Source organism: Coturnix japonica, chromosome 2, assembly GCF_054131305.1.
Source record: "Coturnix japonica strain WE chromosome 2, WE-NBRP24, whole genome shotgun sequence".
In the NCBI taxonomy this organism is placed as follows: Eukaryota; Metazoa; Chordata; class Aves; order Galliformes; family Phasianidae; genus Coturnix; species Coturnix japonica.
Window position 1 is genome coordinate 58,964,802 of NC_140664.1, and position 19,855 is coordinate 58,984,656.

General features: G+C 41.7%; 1 protein-coding gene across 9 annotated transcripts in view; it reads right to left on the reverse strand.

Annotated features, from left to right (window-relative positions):
• VOPP1 (VOPP1 WW domain binding protein) overlaps positions 1-19,855 on the reverse strand; it is a 70,031-nt gene that overhangs the window by 15,033 nt on the left and 35,143 nt on the right. For 8 of the 9 annotated variants that reach the window (XR_014943464.1, XM_032443021.2, XM_032443020.2 and 5 more), the window contains one exon: positions 14,492-14,550. The exons of the other annotated variant lie outside the window; for it this stretch is intronic. Coding sequence is in view for 6 of the 8 variants with exons in the window: in XM_032443020.2 (XP_032298911.1) it covers positions 14,492-14,550 (59 nt within the window). In the remaining 2 variants the exon portion in view is untranslated. The remainder of the gene's footprint in view (positions 1-14,491; positions 14,551-19,855) is intronic. 9 annotated transcript variants of the gene reach the window in all.

The window sequence follows — 19,855 nt, forward strand, 5'->3', positions numbered from 1 at the left end:
AAAAAGCCCACAAAAGGCAAACCACAATTAGTATCGAGACCCTGTTGCTTTTGTTGTAGAAAATACCGCGGTTTAAATGTGATAATGATCCAGATTAGAGAAACAATAGGGTTGTGTTACCTCCGCTTTAACATGTTAACTTTACGAAATTTGTTTTTGAACCATTGTTCCCCCTCCTCGTGTGTGTATGAACATAAGGGAAAGAGATACCTTAGAAAATCTCTTAGGATGTATATTGGCATGTTGGAGGGATATTGCTGGGGAACCGGGAGGGACTCTAAGCAAGAACACCCTCATCAAATAATGTAATAATTGGTGGTTAGTGTCTAAGTTGGGGGACGGGTTAAAATGATTCCAAGACCAGGAAAAAGGATAGGGATAAAGATGAAATTGGGAATCAAGAAAAAAAAAAAAATAAAAAAAATGAAATAAGGCCATAAAGATAAGGGTGGAACAGCCCAAGGAATTGAATGATATGGATTGCTAAGGGAAAGTTATATGGTATTAAGGGTGTTTGTGGAAACTGAAAAATTGTACTGTTTGATATGTGGGTTTTGAAGGGAATGGGACAAACTGCTTTGATGGTATAAGGAAGTGTAATTGCTATTGGTATACAGAAGTATAATTGAGGGTGTGTCAAAGTGTAACTGAAGGTACAAATAGCGAAATCGTGTACAAAGGAAAAAGGGTTAAAGAGAAAGTGAGTTTATCTGTGCTGGTATGAGAGCAACCCCCTGTATTGTTTCCCCCCCCTTTGCAAGAACTCTTGGAGTGAGAGAGAGCCGGGTACAGAAACTGTTGCTGTAAGCAGCAAAAGGGGGAGGTGGGGAGGAGGGGGCAATGGAAGTGAGAATAGCCTTCATGTGCAGAGATGTAGGAAACCTGAAATCCCAGTGTTAGCACTGGACACCTCTGGAGAGAAGGAGATGAAACTGAAGTAGGATGTTAGTAGTTTATGTAATGATGAGAGTTTGGAAAGTGAGAGTTTGGGACAGACACAGGCTGGAGGAGGAAGGACTGGCAAGGTATAACAGGGATGTCAAGACTGAAAAGAGGTTGACGATATGAAAACAGAACAAAACTGATTGACAAACAGATAGTAAGGGAATTGGTGATAATAACAGCTGTTACTGTTGTGGTGCCAGAATAGGGCCGTAGGACCCAGAGATCCCCTCAGAGAGAGGTGGGGGGAGTGGGGGCTTGAAGTGCCCAGGGAGGGCTCCGCCCCACCGGAAGGAAAGCAGTGTGCAAACTGCAACGGGAAATTGCACCTAGGGAAGCAGGATAAAGAGATTTATTTTCTGGTGGATATGGGTGCTTCTTACTACTCATAGATGGTTTTGTAACAGTAATAGAAGCTACCAACAAGAAAAGGTTTACGGTTTTTTTTTTGGATTAATTAAATATAAACTAAGTAGGAATACAGAAATTCTTGTACCTGCCAGGTAACAAGCAACCTTGCCAGGTTGCTCTGGCAAGAAATTTAATAAAACTGGAGCTAAGGGTCCAACAATATTGACTGATTAAAAACTGTAAGTCTGACTTTAGCACAAATGGGGAAAAACAATGTTGTACCCCAGGAGTCACAGCAATATCAAATATGATGCACTTAGGGGTGTGGGCATCAGGGCCACACATGAAGCCCTGAATAGAAGTTAAAAGCAAGAGATTGCCCAGTCAGGGTAAAGCGGTGCCCTATAAGGATATGTAACTGTAGAAGGATAGAAGAAATAATAACTTTTTGGAGTTTGGACTCCAATTTTGCAAAATTTTCTGATAGAAAGTACAATTGTTTGGTACAAGACTTGAGGGCAAGTAATAGAATTGTTGAATGCATACAGTCAGTGGTGGCAAATCCATGCACTTTATTAACCCAGTTAAGGAATAAATAGGTGGTGTTTACTTTCTGGATTTGAAGGATGTTTCTTCTGCCTGCTTTGGCCAATACGGGGAGAAGAGACTCAGTTAACCAGGACAGTGTTACCCAGGGTTGTGAGAACAGCTTAATGATTTTTGAGAACTGGTCAGCTCTGAGCCTGAGACCTGGGATCCTCCATCCCAGGGTGGAACTTTACTGCAGCACGTGGATGCCACGGCAACAAAAGAGAACTGTATAATGGACTGTGAGTTTGCTGAGTTTCTTGGTTTACAGAAAAGCACAAATAACTCTAACAGCAAGTGACATATTTGGGAGATTACAGCTGGACTTTGGACCTTAAGGACTGCCAGGAAAGAAGCCATCTGCCAAACCCCTGAGCCGCAAACTGCCAAGGAGCTCCATACGTTCCCAGTAATGACAGGATGATGCTGACTGTGGATACACAGCTATGGACTGATCGTAAAGCTCCAAACAACTTGATAAAGTGAGTAAGGGATGGCCAGGGTGCCTGAGGGCGGTGGCTGCACTGGTGCTCAATATTCTAGAAGCCTGTAAATCTACATTGGGCCAAAATATATCACTTTTAATATCTCATGCAGTGTTTATTGTATTGGAGGCAAAAGGGGGACATTGGATCTCACCCCAAAGATTCCCAAAAATACCAGGCCATCCTGATAGAGCAGGATGATGTAGAAATGATTGTAACTAATATTGTCAACCCAGTATCTTTCCTTAGCGGAACTCCTGAGAACCAGTATCTCCTGACTGCTTTGAAACAACTGAAGCTGCACATTGCAGCTGGTCAGTTGGACCTGAAGAACAAGCCCTTAGAATATGCAAAAGATGCCTGCTTTACCAACAGCTACAAGGGGACTGTAAGGCAGGTTATGCAATAACTGCTACTGACCAGGACCCAGGGACTATTTTTCCAGTTCACCCATTCCAAGCCGGGAACTGGATCCTGATCCAGACGGAGAAGGAGACAAAGCTGCAGCCTGACTGGGAAGGACCATTCCAAGTACTTCTAATGACTGAAACAGCTGTGAGGACAGACGAGAAAGGATGGACTCACTACACACTGGTAAAGGCATCCACTAGCCCTGAGGTGTGGGAACTGTTGCCACAGAAAAACCTTTAAAAGATAAGAATTAGAAGGAAATCATGAAAAGTTTTTTTTTATATGCATATATTTTTAATTATTATTTTAACTAACCTTTAAATTTTCCTCAAATAGGTGAATAAATTATATATGTAAGTGGGAGAATATTATAACCTATATAGAACTAATGCTCAGAAAATTTTTCCATGTTGTAACAAAAAGTTTTTACTGCTGTAACAGAGTGTATCCCATTCGTTATCCTGATATATATTCGTTATCCTGTTCTGGAAAATGTAAAATTTGGCAATAATGCAGGGGAGGGACCAACTGGTAGTTTTTGATATGAATAAGGGACTCTCTTGTAGTGTGTGGAATGATGTATGGTGGGCAACTACCTATTGAGGCTGGACATATACGCCTGGAATATTTGATACTTCATGAGCACATAAGGGAGCTGTCCAGCCAGACTGCAAACCATTGCAGTGTAACCCGGTAAAAATAACAACTAACAAGACTGATAGCATTATTAATACCACTTTTGGTCTTGGGGTAGATATGCATGGAAAGGATTCAACAGCGAGATTCCAGATAGCTGTGTGGGATACATTGTGAAAATATCCAACTTGTCCAGGATAGGGAAGAGCTTAAAAAGGGGTTTAGAAAATCTTCCTAAAAACCCTGTAATTGTGACAGCTAAGGAGATAAAAGATCTTAGATAAACATTTGAAATCAAAACAGGATATGGGGACAGTATTGCCTGGGTAGAATGGATTAAGTATACAGTCCAGAGTCTCAACCATAGCAATTGCTATGCTTGTGCATCCAGATGGCTCATAGCTCAGGTGGTGCCCATTCTGCTGGGATGGACCAAGGAACCAAAGGGAATGCGATGCATGATTGCCTTGTACCAAGAGAAAACTGCCTGGGGAAACAGAGACTGCAGATCTCTCTCCCTCTTGTCTCCTCCAATGCCTGATACAGATGTCAAGATCCCTCCTGCAATCTCTGCAGCGGTAGGTAACCATACATCTTGCCTCTCATGACAGGGTGTGAAGGCTACCAGGCCTATGGGAAACTTTTCCTTGTGCAGTGAGGTCTTGAATGTTATGGAGGATTCAGCAGGAAATTATTCAAGACTGGGAATCTCCAGGGCAGATCTCTGGTGGTACTGTGGGGGAAAGGTTTTATGGTCCACCCTACCATCTAACTGGGGAGGCACCTGTGCACTTGTTCAATTAGTTATACCATTCACCCTGGCATTTGAAAAAGGAATAAGAAAAATTCTGGAAGAACCAAAAGGAGTTTAGGGGTATCATTTGATGATGCAATGTATATATAGATTCAATTGAGGTACCTAGAGGTGTCCCTGATAAACTTAAGGCAAGAAATCAAAATGCTGCAGGATTTGAGTCACTGTTTTGGTGGGTGACTATCAACAAGAATGTAGACTGGATTAACTACATCTATTATAATTAACCGCGATTTATAAATGATACAAAAGGTGCAATTAAGGGAATTGCAGAACAGCTAGATGCCACGAGTAGGATGGCCTGGGAAAATTGGATTGCTCTAGATATGATGCTAGCTGGAAAGCTGTGTGTGTGTGTGCAATATTGGGAACCCACTGTTGTACCTTCATCCCCAATAACACAGATCCAGACGGCACAATAATTCATGCATTGCAGGGACTTACTACCCTTGCGAATGAATTGGCAGAAAAATTCAGGAACAGATACCTCTATCACTAGATGGATGGACTCGTGGTTTGGTAAATGGAAAGGGATGATTGTTTCTATATTTACTTCTTTGATGATAGTAGCAGGAGTCCTGGTGGCCATAGGATGCTGTATTATCCCCTGTGTAAGGGGCCTGGTACAGAGATCAATTGAGACAGCATAATTAAAACAAACACCAGTGAAACAACCACCATACTCAGATAAAATGATAATATTGAAGGAGATGGGTAATGAAAATAATGATATTAGAGGAGATGGGGAATGAAGGAAGTGATGAAGAGGAAGAGTTCTATAAGATAATACCTTAAAGAAAAAGCAAAGTTTGCAGAAATCAACAGTGTATAAAGAAGAAAAGGGGGGATTGAGGGAATCAAATGTTGTTTCTGCATTTAGAATAAGATAAGAATATTTTATTTCAAGGTCTCATTATATAAGTGAAGCAGTTTGTAGTTATTAGGTAGAAGTTATTAGGTACAAAGACTGCAGCTCCTGTCTGTCCAGCTGTCTGAAATAGAACTAACAATATGCCTGTATAAACTAGCAACAATGTATGTTTTAGTGTTTTGTTGTACGCATTGTAAAAATATACAAGTCGTGACATACCTAAGGATGTGCCTGAAGAGATATCGGGAAGGACTGGAATCACCAGCACCCTCACCTCCCCCCGGCTCTTTGTTTAACAAAGGCGTCTGGGACAGAATGGAAGAAGCTTTGAAGGGAATCAACATATCAATACGATAAGAGTACCGAGACATCTTGGAGACAGAAACAGCAGGATGGCGACTGACAAGATACCAAGTGAACTAACAAATTTCAGAATGTAATTAACAAATGCAAACCTCGGGTAAAATTGTAACCTGTAATACCCAACCAAAGGGGAGAGGGGAGGGGAAAACATATGGGAGAAAAGGTATAAAAACTGTAACATCATGTCTATAGGTGCGCTTCTGCCATCAGAGCGCCCGCCATTGCAATCGCGAATAAAAACTGCTTTTTATCAGAGATACCGTCCTGACCAAAAATTATTGAGGATATTTCCAACAATTGCAAAGGTAATTTCTGAGTGCATGCAAAAACAGTCCCTTGTAAAATGTGGGTCTAATTTTGGCTTATAATTACATAAATATATAAGGAATACAACTGCTTCATAAATTAATTCAGCTGTGACCTTGGTAGAACTCCTGTATTTGAGAGTAAAATGCTGCTCCTGGTAACCAGGAGAAGCATAGTTAGCCAGGTACTTCATAAATCACCCAACTTTTAAATACTTCATTCAGTGTAATACAAGAAAAAGGCCAAGAGGAGGAAAGGGGCTTTCTGGTAATATATATACATATATTTTTCCCTCTGTAGAGTAGAAACAACAAAGACAGAACTGGTTATTTGCTAAGACTTGATTTCTGTCTCCTTTGACACAATTAAAATTCTCACAAGACAAGATACTTGACCCCTGGATCTCATGCTAGTAAGAAAAATAAGAGCAGGCAACAGCTGAATGGATTATTTCTCATTCTTTAGGTGAAGGGCTTATAAACACTGCAATCACAAAAGAACACAGAATAATATGGTAAAACCTTGTCTGTCTCTTATTAAATGATCAGTATTTGCTCAGCTGCTCCTGAACAGCGAAGCAAGAAGCAGAGACTCTGATGGAATTTGGAATAAAGGGGGATAGTTAAATGTAGTTTGTAGGTGGGAAAAGGAATGATCTAGTTAGTTAGAATAACAAGGAATGGAGACAATGGGTCTGGGAGAGTAGAAAGGATGCAAATAAGGAGTGAGATTTCCCTGAAGACATCAGGCAAGGAGGTGATTAGATCAGAAGACGAGTTATTCTCCCTAATAAGACGGGCAATAACAAGAGGGGTCTGCACGACAAAGAACTATTGAATACGTTTCAGAATTACGGGAAATCATTGACTATGTATGAGGTGTACCTATATCTGTATCACGGTTTTAGAAGTCGGTGTGCAAGCTTGGTTGGAGCTATCCCCCTTGCACCCGGCGCTGCGACACGCTGGAATAAACATACCTGCGTTATAACCCATCTCTGGATTATAGAGTTTGATTCCGCAAGTCACTCCTATCACACCAACCATCCGACAAACCTTCTACCCTGTGGCTTACTGTATCCTTAGATCACTCATCTTGACTGTTGGACTAGATGATCTTATACGTCCTTTCCAACCTTGTGATTCTGTGATTCTCAAACCCCAAAAGGAAAGCCGCTCTGCAAAGGAATTCTCTTTGTTATCTGCAAAGGTAGCAAGCCTCCTGTCTTTCCTGCTTGCAATTTTCTGTTCCTCCTGTGGTTCTGGGCTTTATCTATTGATATACAACACCTCAAATGGCCTTTTTTCTTCTTATAACATAGGCTGCTGGCCTCTCTTTAGCACAACAAAGGAGAGAAACAGCCTGATTTAAGGTTTTAGAAAAAGGAAGACATATATAAATTGTATCATGACAGTTCTTACTTTTTTGGAAGAGAAAGTGTAAATTTCTCATACCATAAGGAATATGGACTTCTAATTAATCAAGCCCCCTATTAAACACAACATTAGTTCTTCGTATCTCAAAGTGCTCCCAGTGGTCAAGCATCCCTATTGCATCTAATTCCTTATCTGCTCTGGGAGACTGTAAGCAGCCTGCTGGTAGTGGGCATCCAAGAATCTGCTATCTGCCTAAATTTAACGTACTTATGTATAGCAGATCTTTTTCTCCATCAGGCTACCACAGGACCAAATGACAAGTACTAATGACGAGTAGCTAGTTACTCATTAGGTACTAGTTAGGTACATCAAATCTTTCAAAATTTTTATTCAAGATCTCCCTGTGCAGAAAGGGTTAGAAGCATCCAGGATTCTTACCTGGAGCATGGAAAATTTTGTTCTCTGATGAATATTTCAAGGCAAATGTCTACATCTGGATAAGCTGAGGCTTACTCATATTAAGTCACAACTGTAAGGTGTAAGGTAAGGTGGAATAGCACTGCATTTCTTGTTCCACCCTGAGCAGAGGAGAGCCTTGTTTCGGTGTCCACATCTCCTAGAAAAGTAAATAAAAAAGAACCTTTCCCTTTCCCTCCTTCTTCTTCAGAATAAACTGTCTGCATCTGCTCAGCTCCCACTTCTGAGAGATCAGAGCTTCAGAACATAAATAGGGTCAGTCACCTGCTTGACAGCCTGTGAAGGCTGAGATATGAAACTACTTTACCTTCTTCAAGAGCCATTCTTACTAAGTTGAGTTGGCTGTCAGTCTGGCAGTCTGCACAGAGCACAAATGATCCATCAAAGAAAATTCAGTTGTGTGGCAAGACTTCCAGCAGCTGGGTTATTATGTTGCTCATGACCACAACATCAACAGATCCATCAACACAGAGGGATCCTACCCCCTTATTTGATGTGAGGAACACACCCCTGAAAGGCATAGCTCTATAGAAGCTAGCTGTGATGTTCTGTACATGTTTAAAATCATGAAGGAATGAGTAAGGCTGGTGGGGTTTTCTTGCCTTTATATCATAGAATCATAGAATCACAAGGTTGAAAAGGACCTACAAGATCACCTAGTCCAACCTTCCTCCCTTTACCATATCTTCAGAAAACCACTAAACCATATCTGCTAGCTCCTTATCCAGATGACTCTTGAACACTGCCAGGGATCGTGATTCCACCACCTCCCTGGGCAACCATTCCAGTGCCTGACCACTCTCTGAGAGAAAAAGATTTTCCTCATGTCTAATCTAAACCTCCTCAGGTATAACTTGCAGCCATTTCTTTGGGTCCTGTTGCCTGGGATAAGAGGCCAACCCCCTCCTCATCACAGCCTCCCTTCAGGAAGCTGTAGAGTGTGATGAAGTCTCCCCTGAGCCTCCTCCAGGCTAAACAATCCCAGCTCCCTGAATCACTCCTCGTAAGACTTGTGCTCCAGACTCCTCACCAGTTTTGTTGCCCTTCTCTGGACAAATTCCAGGGCTTTGATGTCTTTCTTGCAGTGAGGAGCCGAAAAATGAACACAATACTTGAGATGTGGCCGCACCAGAGATGAGTACAGAGGGATGATTACCTCTTTGCTCCTTCTGGCCACACTATCTCTTATACAGACTAGGATGCTGTTGGCCTACTGGCAATATGGGCACACTGTCAGCTCATGCTCTGCATCAACCAACACCCCCAGATCCCTTTCCTCTTCACAGCCATCCAGCCACTCAGCCCCAAGCCTATAGTGCTGCATGAGGTTATTGTGGCCAAAGTGCAAGATCCGGCTCTTGGCCTTGTTGAATATCATTCCATTCACCTCAGCCCAGCAATCCAGCCTATCCAGATCCCTCTGCAGGGCCTCCCTACCCTCAGGCAGATCAACACCACCTCCCAACTTGGTGTCATCTGCAAACTTAAGGAGGGTACACTCAATTCCCTCATCCAGGTCATCAATGAAGATGTTAAACAAGATGGGCCCTAGAACTGACCTCTGGGGACACCACATGTAACAGGTTGCCAGCTGGACTTAACTCCATTAACCACTACCCACTGGGCAAGAGCCTTTAGCCAGTTCCTTACCCAAAAAAGGGTATACCTGTCTAGGCCACGGGCAGCCAGTTTCCTCGGGAGAATACTGTGGGAGACCATGTCAAAGGCTTTACTGAAGTCTAGGTAGATGACATCAACTGCCTTTCCCTCATCTACCAGTCTGATCACCAAATTGTAGATGGAGATGAGGTCAGTTAAGCACAACCTGCCTTTCATAAATCCATGCTGGGTGGGCCTGATACCCTGGACACCACGTACACGAGATAATCTCACCCAAGCTGATTTGTTCCATAAGTTTCTCCAGAACCAAGGCTGACCTCGGTCGTAACGATGGTCTGATAATTAGTGTTTTCTTTCAATACATAAACCACATACTTTCATTCTGGAGCTGAACTTACATAAGCAAACAGGCCCTTTCTCTAGATGTTCACTACAACATTGTAACCCTGACACAAATCCAGGTCTCTGTTTCCATACTCTGCTATCTATTCAGGATGCCTGGAATCATACAAAACTGTAGAGATGGTCCCTTCTTCCTTCCCATGCTGATTTCAAATCAAATGTAAGAATAAATCAACAACTAGCTTACTACCCCAAGAGTAAACCTGCTGACATGTTATGCAACTGTAATTGCAATTGGAAAGCAGAGTGTATCATCAGGAAAGCTAACTTAATTAAAAGCAGTAAACATAGTAGGATGTGGAGCACAGAAAGTACCTCCCACAATGCAACATCCCCATATTTAAAGTGTGGTGTTTTCCCCATTCTCCTGTACATATTTTGACAGAAGAGCTGCTTCCTGGAGCAAACTTGAGGGAGGACATCTTTTCTACTGATTTTATCTGGTAACATCTTGACAACATAAAAGTATTGCTGTAGACTGGCAAGCAAGCAAATAAGGACTTCCAATTCTAATCCCAAATGAATATGACCACGTAACAAATACAACAAAATTTAACCAGCAAAGGAAGAGAAACCAGTGGAAATACACAACAGATTTATTTCAAAAGCCACAGGAAAAACAATACAATCTGCATTCTCCAAAATAACAAAAATACTGGCTGCTCCTAAGCACTGCAAAACATATGCTTGCTAATATTCATAGAATCACAGAATCGTAGAATCACTGAATGGCCTGGGTTGAAAAGGACCATAATTATCATCTAGTTTCAACTCCCCTACTATCTAAAGGTCACCAATCACTAGACCCAGCTGCCCTGAGCCACATCCAGCCTGGATTTGAATGCATCCAGGGATGGAATATCCACAACATCCTCGGGCAATCTGTTTCAGTGTGTCCCCACCCTCTGTGAAAAAACTTGTTCCTAATATCTAACCTAAAATCTTCCCTATCTTAGTTTAAAACCATCCCCCTTGACCTATCACTATCCATCCACGTGAACAGACATAGCCCCTCCTGTCTGAATGCTCCCTTCAAATACTAGAAAGCCACAATGAGGTCTCCACAGAGCCTTCTCTTCTCCAAGCTAAACATGCCCAGTTCCCCCAACTTTTCTTCATAACAGAGGTCCTCGAGCCCTCTGATCATCTTAGTGGCCCTCCTCTGGACCTGCTCCAAGAGCTCCATGTCCTTCCTGTACTGGGGGTCCCAGGCCTGGACTCAGTACTCCAGATGGGGCCTCACAAGAGCTGAGTAGAGGGGGACAATCACCTCCCTATTCTTCATGTTCAAAACATTCTTTTTTTTTTTTTTAGATTTATATTAAAGTTCTTATACTACTTCCAAAAGGAAAATTAAACAGTAGTTAAAATAAATGTGTACTTTTGCAGCTGTCTGCTGTATTCAGTAAGCTATTTTCTATGGCTATTTTAAGCCTAAAAATACTGCAATTCTGTCTGCCTGTATTTTTAGCATTATTTCAGGTCCTGCGTCAGATAAGAACTAGAGGAGTTTATAAGATGACACTCTTCTATGCTGTATCTGTCCTTCCCATCACTGGTAGTACTTTCTTCCAAATAAATGTTCCATGTTTCTTTCTGAAGATCTTTCAATGTAGAAACCCACCAGTAACCCTCCAAAACACTCTTACACAGGGAACCCATGACTAAGCTCCAGTGTAAAGAGTCAGTGGTCAGGAGGTGGAACAAAGGAGTTTAGAAAACATCACATGCACAAATAGGGATGGCCTTAGGAAGGCCAAATGTCCCCTACAACTGATACCTGCAAGGGACGCCAAAGTGTAGCAAGAAGAGCTTCCACCCCTACACTAGCAGTGGAAGAAAAGGTGAAAGGAAACACAGACCCTATGTTCTTGCTGAGTGCTTTAGTGACAGCAAAAGCAGATAAGGCTGAAATATTCAATGCATTTTTCAACTCACTGCTCACTAGCAACATCTCCCAAGCCTCTGTGGTTACAGGTAGTGTTGGAGGTGATGAACAACCAGAAGCTGATGAGGATTATGTCACAGGTTACTTACATAGACATACAAGTCCATAGGACTTATACAGAACATTTATTAGGCAGAGCAGGAAGTCTGTAACCTCCAAGTACTTCAGCCAGTGAAGAAAGAAGAAGGAACAATGTGGTCAGGAAGCAGGGATAAAAAAGAGGGTGCATTGAGAAACATGCCTACAGAGAAATGCCTCAAGCAGACTCTCTCTTTCTTTGAATAAAGAAGGCCAGACTCTCCTCTGGCTCTTACTGGGATTAAGTTAATTGAGCAAGCCTATCTGAGCCAAAAAAAAAAAAAATGCCAACATGTAGTAACTATCACAAAAACATCATTACAGTTTGCATTCTTTTGATTGGCCTGATATAGCCAATATACAACAGATTTCTCTCCACACTAAAAAACAAAATAAAATCTCTCAAATCATGCAACCCTTTCTAACAACCATATATAATCCCTCTCTCTGTTCTCTGTTTAATTCACAACTTTCTTCCTTCTCATTTTCGAAGTTGTGTGCAATTTTAGTTAATCTCTTTGTTGGATGGGTACACACTCCACTGGGTGAAACATTGGCTGGATGGCCAGGCCCAAAGTGCTGTGGTCAATGGAGTTGAATCCAGTTGGCAGCTGGTCACGAGCAGTATCCCCTAGGACTCAGTACTGGGACCACTTCTATTTAACATTTTATTAATGATCTTGATGAGGGGATTGAGTGTACCCTCAGTACGTCTGCAGTAAAAGCTGGGAGGGAATGTTGATCTACCAGAGGGGAGAGAGGCACTACAGAGGGACCTGGATAAACTGGATAGATGGGCGATGTTGACTGTATGAGTTTCAATAGAGTCCTGTATTTTGGTCACAACAATCCCAGGACACCCTACAGACTTGGGGAGGTGTGGCTGGAAATCTACCTGATGGAAAGGGACCTTGGTGTGCTGATGGACAGTCAGCTGAATATGAACCAGCAGCATGCCCAGATGGTCAAGAAGGCCGGTGGCATCCTGGCTTGTATCAGGAATGGTGTGGTCTCTTCTAACTGGTGACAGGTGACAGGATGAGGGGAAATGGCCTCAAGTTGCACCAGAATAAGTTTAGGTTGGATATTAGAAAAAAATCTTTACTGAAAGGGTTGTTAAGCACTGGAATAGGCTCCCCAGGGAGGTGGTTGAATTGCCATCCCTAGATGTGTTTAAAAACCATTTGGATATGGTGCTCAGGGACACGATTTAGCAGAGGGTTGTTAGTTAGGGTAGTATGGTTAAGTCATGGTTGAACTCCATGATCTTTAAGGTCTTTTCCAACCTGAGTGATTCTATGATCCTATGATTCTATGATAAAATCCCAGCTTCTTTCTCACATTGCAACAAAATAAAATGTAGGTGGTACCAAAGTCCCGCTGTTATTAGAATGCAAAGAAAATAATTTTATTTAAATTCACTCATATGTTCTAGCCAACAATTTATGAAGAAACATTTTATGTCTTCTATATGTAGTTTGGGCCATTCTCAACATTTCAGTCACCTGAAAAATAGACAGTAAGTTGCAGGCAAAAACACTTCCTCATCAGTTAATATTCAGGATCACAGATAATTAAACCACACAGTGGTTCAGTCTTTTGGGGAGCTTTGTTTCTTGCCTGGCTTCCTGGCTGCTTTTTGTCTTTAGCATTTCTCTTCTGCTTCTGGCAGATGAAGTGATGGTGGAGAATCAATCATAGAATCATAGAATCATAGAATCATAGAATCACCAAGGCTGGAAGAGACCTAAAAGATCATCCAGTCCAACTGTTCACCTGTCACCAATAGCTCCCACTAAACCATGTCCCTCAACACAGCATCGAGTCTTTCTTTGAACACCCCCAGTGTCGGTGACTCCACCACCTCCCTGGGCAGTCCATTCCAGTGCCTGGCCACCCTTTCTGAGAAGTAATACTTCCTAATGTCCAGCTTGAATCTCCCCTGCCATAGCTTGAAACCATTCCCTCTGGTCCTATCAACAAGAAAAAAGAGGAACATTCCTGGGGAGCATCATGATTACAGTAATTTCCTACCTGTGAGTGGGGAAGTTTGCTCAGGTAACAAGGACCTGCTGCTGCTACCTACTCCCCACCCCATTTCCTTTTTTTTTAACTTAGGTTTAAAAGATATGTGCAATTACAAAGTTGCATAACCCAAAGTCTAGTGTGTTCATCTCCTTCCTGCCCCCAAATACACAAAAACAATAATTGCCCCCTCATACATTTCATCTACCTCTTTATTGTTGCTGTGAGCAATTTAAAACAGAAAACTGCAATTTAGAAGGATCCTTAATCATGCACCTACAGTTCAACGGTATTTGGTTAACACCCAAACCTGGTGTGAATATGGATGCCACCCATCAAAATGAGTTACACCATAGCTCAACTCAAATCCCTGAATTAAACAACAGTATTATCACAGGGACAAAGCTACTCATATACTGCTTGATTACCTTCCCTTGTTCAAAACAAAGAGAGAACCGCCCTCACATAGCTCCACTTATATTTCCTTTCATCATTCTAAAAAGAGAGCTATTTAATGTCCAACATTTTATTTTCAACTGGAAAGATCATCTGAATGTGTGGGGAAATGAGTCTGTATACTTTTTTTCTTTTGTTAATAGTGGGGAGGAGAAATAGATAATAGGGAAAGTGGGGAAATAAAATTTCTTGCACATTAATTGTTAAATATCACGAGAAAAAGGTCTCAAGGAAGTTATGGGAAAAGTACAATCCAAGAAAGAATAACGTTCTAAGAGCTGAAAGAATCTAGTTATCTCTTGTTCACTAGAAAACACAAAAAGTAAAGTGATGACTACTTACATATAATAGGTAGGATATAACCCTTCAAAGTACCAGCAATGCTTTTTGGCCTCTGTACACTACAAAGAAAGAAAAATACCTTATTAATATTTACACAGAACAAAGTGCAATTATAAACGCAAACACTGAGTGTTGATAAATACTGTTATTTTGAGCAATTAGAAAAGGTGTATCTTTCCAAAGACTTCACAATTTTAAAATATATAACTGGGAACCTGTTCAGGTTCAGATCCTTCACAGTGGCTTTGTCTATGGGGTCTCAAAGGTTAATGTGATTCATGACTATAGTTATAGATTCTGTGCATTGCATGCGTTGCCTGGTAAAAGTAGTGTCTTAAAGGAATATGGAGAATTTAATAGCTCATTGTAGCTGTAGTTACTTAAGAGATCTCCATCATATTCTGAGTCTGAAGATGCAAGACATAAGACTGAACAGTGAATTGCAGGAAATTATCCACCTTCATGGAATTCTCTACATGTGGAGCCAAGCTTGGAAAGGAACAAAACAGAGATCCCACTTCATCTACCTACATTTTGGAAATGTTTCAAGTGTTCATTAAATAACCTGGGAAACTGCTTTCTGCAGTCCAGGGGCATTGTTGTCTTTTGCAAATTGTCAGCATATCCTTGCTAAGGGATGGTGACAGGCATTTTCTCAGGGCGGGGGGAGGGGATGGTGATGCCAGCAGTGTGAGAAATGCATATCACTACAGGCACTGCTGGAGTACAGACAGCAGGTAAGAACAATAGCAACACTTAAAAAAGAAAAACAGATGTCAAGCCCAAACTATATATACAAGACCCCCATGAGAACAAGGGCTGACGATCACACAAATTCTGCCAACTGATCATGGAACACCTCATCTGTCTCTTTATTCTGGTTGGGTGGTCTACAACAGACCCCCATCAGGATGTCAGCCTTGTTGGCCCTCCTCTGATCCTTACCCAAAGAGATTCAACCTTATCATCCCCAGCACTGAGCTGAACAACATTGAAGTACTCTCTAAATTAGAGAGCCACATCACTACCCGTCCTTCCTTGCCTGTCCCAATAGTCATCCATTACAACACTCAGGCTGTGGCAGTGATCCCACCATGTTTCCACAATGGCAACTAAGTCACAGTTTGCCTGCCACACAGTGACTTCCAGCTCATACTGTTTGTTGCCTATGCAGTGTGTAGATGCACTTCAGTTGAGCCCCTTGCCTCACTCTGCAGTCTATCATCATTCCCCTAGGCTTATCTCTAGCAGGCCTGGTTTTACCCCCTCCCCCCTTCATACCTAGTTTAAAGCCTCCTCAACAAGCCCTGACAGCACCTGGGCTAAGATCCATTTCCCCCTTTAAGAAAGGTGAGAACTATCAGTAGCCATCAGGCCAGGCTCAAAGCAACCTATGGTCAAAAAGCCCTGAATTTTTGCAATTGCATCAGCTTCTCAGCCATGTATTTATGAGAACTGTTTTCCTGCTCAACTCATTATGCCACCCTGACACTGAAGGGATAAAGGAAAATAGGACCTATATGCCTGCTCCGTCCACTAACCACCCCAATCCCCTGAAATCCTTTCTGGTTGTCCTCAGGTTTCTCTCAGTGACCTCATTGCTGCTGGCCTGAACTATCAATAAATGATATAAATCAGAGGGGCAAATCAGACTAGGAAGTTTTGTAGAAATATCCCATACCTGGGCACCAGGGAGGCAGCACACTTCCCTATGGGTAGGGTCTGGCTGACCTATAGGGGCCTTTCTTCCTCTCAGGAAGGAGTTGCCTATGACAATCACACTTCTTTCCTTCTTGGCAGAGGCAGCCTTAGACAACCCTGTGGGTTAATCTCCCGCTGCATCCTCACTCACCTCTCCCTCAAGTTCTAGAGACTCAAACCCATTACACAGGAGAACCTGGGGAACTGAGGTAGGCTGGGATGGGGATTGTCTGTGATGCTGAGCTGGGACCTGTTTCTACTCCTCTTCTCTTAAATCACCTCCCTCTGCTCAACAATGGTAGAGCACAGGGTGCAACACTGGAAAATTTGTTTTATTCCCCTTTATTATCCCACCCCTTCTAAGCTTCCAACTTCTGAAACCTTTCTTCTGAATCTCATTATCAGCATGCTGTTTTACTCTGAATTTAGAAGTACAAGTTTCTCTTGGCATCACTCTGCAAATACATATCCATTGCAAACTGAGCACGCCTGCTGCTGATAAAGGGAAAAGCACTTTGGCTCTTTTCCTTTGAAAGCTGCAAAGCATCAAGTCCTGGCTGAAATCCCAGTCAACCTCTTGCAAAGTCTCACTTCAGTCCAGTGCCGTCTGGAGCATACATTGCATAACATCTTTCTTCCTGCTAATGGATGAACATGATTCACTGTTAATCTCAACATCCTCAAAACCTTCATCAGTTTAAATCATTTTAATTGATGTTTTCTCAGCAACGTTTCTGAGTACATGGAGTCTGCATACCCTTTACAAAGGGTAAAGAATGCTTTTGCATTCAGTACTCATTCTGCCACCCTCCTATCCATATTTAAATTGCTAAAACAAACTGGGAAGATTCCTCTTTGTCATGGTTTTATGACTTTTGGTTACTGGTATTCCACATCATAACATCATGTAGTGCACTGGGAGTTAAAGTGTTAATCCTCCAGATCTGGGTACCTGCCTGGAAGAGAAGCTACTGATTCACCTTCTGTGAAGCTACATTCCCCAGAGGGCTTTGTGGTCAGAGAAGAGACAGAACTCCTTGCAAGGTCACCTGATTGGACCCTTTAGTTCTTCACACTCTTCTCCTTCACCTCTCCTTGCTGCTGCCCATCCCAACTGTGCGCATCACATCAGTATTACTGTAAGGCCTAGAGCTTTCAGATACTCTCTCATTATATTTGATATATTAGCTTCAATTCTAATTATATTGTATTAGAGTGTGTTATCTTGCATTCCAACACCATATTTAGTAAAATTAGTTTGTTTCTCCTCAGATCATTGCTGCTGTTTTTAATTATTTTGGGATTCCCTGTTTCCCTTTTCTGGAAGTGCGGATTTTGCAAAATCTCTCCGCCCCACTAGTCACAGAACTGGGCCAAACCAGCCCGTAAACCATTGACACTCCTTTCCACACCTTCCAAGCTGTAAAAAACCTGTTTCTGCCTCTTATTTTATTTTGACTTTATTTTGACAGATAGATAAGATGCTTACCGCTATCACAAAAATGGCTTCAGCCTGGGGACATTTTGCAGATATTTCCTGCTAGCTTACAGGGTTTAGATAAACACGCTAAAAAATCTGATGCACAGACCTTATTACTATATGGGACCTATAACAGCAGGCACCAATCCTGATTCTGCCTTTACCACAACAATATGAATAATGCACAGAAGCTCTTCAGCTCTCATACAGGAATCAAGAAAACAAACAAGCAGCAGGGCAGAATCTCGTACACGTTACATTTATACACACAGGACCAAGTGCTGCAGCTCCTGTAGTTAGAACTCCCCCTGATCTCCATGGCAACATTGATAAGCAAATACCAACATGTATTTTTCACTTGAAATGCATGTGTGTTTAGCACTAGATAGTCTCCGACCAAAAAACTCCATTTTACATTTAGATCGATTAACCTTTCCCACAAAAGAAATATAAATATCCCTCACATTAAATTTCATTTCAAGAGTCTGACCTTTTTTGTTGTTGTTCATTATGCTGCAAATTGCAAATGTACTTCAGTCCTAGAATAATATAATTATTTCATAAGTGACTTAAGGAGAAAAAGTAGTAATGGGGAGTAAAAGAGAATGAGAAGTCTTCAGCACCTGGGATGGCACCTAGCAAAGGCCACCTGGGGTGCATGAGCTCATGCAAGAAATGATTATTGAATGGAACAATCATGCTGAGTCTTTTTCAAACTGTCTGTGAAATCAGTTATGCTATTTATTGTAGCAATATGAAATATCCAACTTGGATGTCAGGATATCAAGACAAAAATTGCCAAGAGATCCTCCATATCAGGACTTGCTTTGTGTTCCTATTTCTACATCTACTGACTTTGCAGTACTTGCACATACATAAAAGCTCAGGGAGCTAAACCCTCCTGGCAGAGCTGACCTTACAAAGGAAGTTCTAATGACAGATATTGAAAGCATTTTCACCTAAGAAAAGCAAAGAAGATTCAACATCACACTGGAACCTCACAACTTCAAGGGTAGAAGTGGTAGCCTTCTGTTCCAACTAGAAGAAAACATATAATATTTATTCTGCCCTCATGAGGCACCGAGTACTGCTTCAAAGTCTGGGGTCCCCAACACAGAAAAGATGTCAAGTTTTTAGAAGAGGGTCTTGAAGAGGGCCATATAGATTATCAGATGGATGGAGCAACTCTCCTATGAAGACAAGCTAACAGAGCTGGGCTTGCTCAATCTGGAGAAGAGGGGCTGCAAGGAGACCTCATTACTGCCTTCTGATATTTAAAGAGAAATTATAAACAGGAGGAAAATCAACTTTTTGCATGGGTAGATAATGACAGGACAAAGGGGAATGTTTAAAACTAAAGGAAGAAATATTTAAATTACATATCAGGGTTTTTATTTCACTGAGAGGGTGGTGAGTTGGAACAGGTTGCTAAGAGATGTTGTGAATTCCCCAAGGTCAGTTCAAGGCCAGTTGGAATGGCGCCCTGGGCATCCTGGTCTAGTACTTGATCTATTGATTGGCAACCCTGCCTGCAGCAGGGGGGCTGGAGTTTGATGATCCTTGAGGTTTCTTCCAACCCAAGCCATTCTATGACCTATGATTTCCCCAGCTCCCCTTGAAGTTGTTGATCTATTGCAAATGGTAGTGAGCTGCTTCCACAGCTCCAGAATTGAATTTAATCTCTGCAGATATTATGCTTCCTTTTATACATGCATGATAAGTAAAATCAAGGTTATTATTTGCATTCTTTAGCTACAGAACAAGTCATAAGCCATCTTACAAAAAAGCCCATAAAGAAGAATTTTGGGGAGAGGAAAGGGATCTATTTGTCAGGAACTGAAAGTAAGATCATGCCATGAGTTAGGATATCTACCCTCAGTCTCTTTAAAACCAAAACAAACCAGATGTTAGAGTTTTTCATTTGTTTGTTTGTTTTTCCCAGATATATTTAATCATACAGTGATTTTAAGGCTAATAAATGTGGGTAATGCATTCAGTATAACCATCAGATACCTCCATCAAATGCTCTTTCCCTCAGTTTAGGATGGGATGCTTGCTTCATCTCCAGTCCTAACTCTAGGAACATACTTATCTCAGGAATCATAGAATCACAGAACTACTCAGGTTGGAAAAGACCTCAAAGATCATCAGGTCCAACCTCAGCCTAACTATAGATCCTAACT